Below are 2,727 nucleotides of genomic sequence, written 5' to 3' on the forward strand. Positions count from 1 at the left end.
GAAAAGAAGGAAAGAGAAAGGGTAATCTAGACATTTAGAAAAATATCTCACCTTTTTTATCCTGATATAATAAAATAATGCGACCGGTGTCCTATGTCTAATTACATGTTTTTTTTAAGTGTCCATCAACCGTGTTACGTTTTTGTGGTGTCTCCTAGCCAATTACACGTTTTTTGTGTGTCCTCTGACAAATTTTGCCTTTAGATTGGGGTGGCTGTTGCAACCTGTTTCATACTTGGTTTTGATCTACCGGGCTATTCATGGACACTAACTTATTGAATATGTATGGTCTGGATGGAGAGAAAACGATCGAGAAGACCATTTGTCATCACTAAGTCCAGGACTCCAGGTCATATCACGTGCTTTCGAATTTTCGCTCACCATATATAATTATATATGGTCTATCTTTAAATATTTTATAGTAATATCATGTGCTTGGAAATCAAAGATTGGATGTCACGTGTAGTACGTAGTGCAAAAGTTCCACAAGATCAACAGATCAAGTCTTGGTGTCGGCTTATACAGCTGACTGATCATGGCATGGCGAAAGCATATAAAAGGGCCATTAGTTCATGCAGTTCTTCGCCAAGCAAAACTGCCAAGTAAACCTACTCACCAATAATCCATCCTCGAATCCTCGATTTATCATGGAGATAAACTCGGCAGCCACCCTCACCCTCGTCTCTCTCCTCACTCTGCCCATTCTTCTGGCGTTGCTGACCCGCAAGTCGTCGTCAAAGAAGAGGAGGCCTCCAGGGCCATGGAACCTCCCCTTGGTCGGCGGCCTCCTCCACCTCCTCCGGTCGCATCCGCAGGTCGCGCTCCGCGAGCTCGCCAGCAAGTACGGCCCGGTGATGTTCCTCCGGATGGGGCAGATCGACACGGTCGTCGTCTCCTCGCCGGCGGCGGCACAGGAGGTGCTCCGCGACAAGGACGTCATGTTCGCGTCGCGGCCGAGCCTCCTCGTCTCGGAGATCTTCTGCTACGACAACCTCGACGTCGGCTTCGCGCCCTACGGCGCCTACTGGCGGATGCTGCGCAAGCTCTGCACGGTGGAACTCCTCAGCACCAAGGTGGTGCGGCAGCTCGCGCCGGTCAGGAACGACGAGACGCTGACCCTCGTCAGGAACATCGAGGCCGCCTCCTCCGGCCATGGCGGCGGCGGCGGCAAGAAGCCGGTCACCCTCGCCAGGCTGCTCACGACGTGCACGAACACGATCACCGCCAAGGCGGCGTTCGGACAGGCGTGCGGCGTCGAGCTCCAGGAGCAGTTCTTGACGGCTCTGGACGTCGGGCTCAAGTTCAGCGGCGGATTCTGCTTCGGCGACCTCTTCCCGTCGCTGCGGTTCATCGACGCCATGACCGGGCTGAGGAGCCGCCTGTGGCGAGCACGCGGGCAGCTGGACTCCGTCTTCGACAAGATCATCGCTCAGTGCGAGGAGCATCAGGGTGATTCCCTTGTCAACGTCCTTCTCAGGATCAGAGATCAGGGCGACCTCGAATTCCCCTTCGGCACAACGAACATCAAGGCAATTATACTGGTAATAATTTATTTACTGGTGAATATATAGCACTAATTAAGATGTTATTTTTTCTACATTGTTGTTCATGTAGTCGATTTCATTGTGCAGGATATGTTCACGGGAGGGACAGAGACGACGTCGTCGGCCGCGGAGTGGGTCATGTCGGAGCTCATGAGGAACCCTGAGGTAATGGCCAAGGTACAGGCCGAGGTGCGGCGAGTGTTCGACAACAAGAGCCCACAAGACCATGAGGGCCTGATTGACAACCTACGCTACATGAAGATGGTGATCAAGGAGACTATGAGGTTGAATCCAGTGTTGCCGCTGCTGATGCCCCATCTCTGCCGGGAGACCTGCGACATTGGTGGTTATGAGGTCGTGGAGGGGACCAGGGTGGTGATCAATTCGTGGGCGATGGCGAGGAGCCCCGAGTACTGGGATGACGCGGAGGAGTTTAAGCCAGAGAGGTTTGAGGATGGCATGGCAGACTACAAAGGCTCCCGTTTTGAGTACTTGCCGTTTGGAACCGGGAGGAGGAGATGCCCTGGTGATACATTTGGTATGGTCTTGCTGGAGCTCATCGTGGCACGCCTTCTCTACTACTTCGATTGGAGCCTCCCGGCCGGAATGCAGCCGGATGATGTTGACATGGACTTCGTCGTCACCGCCACAACTAGGAGAAAGAACCATCTTCAGCTAGTGGCGTCGCCATATAAGTTGGCTCCTATCCAAATCTGATGGATATACGGCTCCTACCCAAAGCTGATGGATGTATCAGTGTGTTCTTATCATAGGTGTATTTGTTATTCGCGTGTTTGTGTACCTTGTAAGGGTGCACGTAATGTTTGTCCCCGGATAATGGACAAACAAATAATAATTGTGAACAATATCATGTACTACTACGTATTTATTTAAAGTTACAAAATATTTGATAATTATTAAGAATTCAATGTGACTCGTCAATCATCAGTTTCTACTTAAATGATAGTCCAATATATCATCAGGAGACCAGGTTCTACAATTAGTACTCAAATGAGTCTCACTAAGATTCATCATGAAAAATATTTGATAGTACATTTATTTGGCACAAATGGCTTCCCTTACTACAGTTGCTGGTTTCAGCTTGTCTTGCTCCTTGTAGTCCTCTTGGAATAGTTTCTTCACCCAAGTAGAAATGCAGTGCACCAAATAAGCAAGATACGAT

General features: G+C 50.0%; 1 protein-coding gene across 1 annotated transcript; it reads left to right on the forward strand.

Annotated features, from left to right (window-relative positions):
* The first annotated feature begins 572 nt into the window (after positions 1-572).
* LOC127770008 (cytochrome P450 99A2) lies at positions 573-2,473 on the forward strand. The gene is made up of 2 exons (XM_052295676.1): positions 573-1,541; positions 1,632-2,473. Exons 1-2 carry the CDS (start codon positions 573-575, stop codon positions 2,259-2,261), a joined length of 1,599 nt encoding a protein of 532 aa, XP_052151636.1. The 3' UTR covers positions 2,262-2,473.
* Positions 2,474-2,727: the final 254 nt, after the last annotated feature.

Source organism: Oryza glaberrima, chromosome 4, assembly GCF_000147395.1.
Source record: "Oryza glaberrima chromosome 4, OglaRS2, whole genome shotgun sequence".
NCBI lineage: Eukaryota > Viridiplantae > Streptophyta > Magnoliopsida > Poales > Poaceae > Oryza > Oryza glaberrima.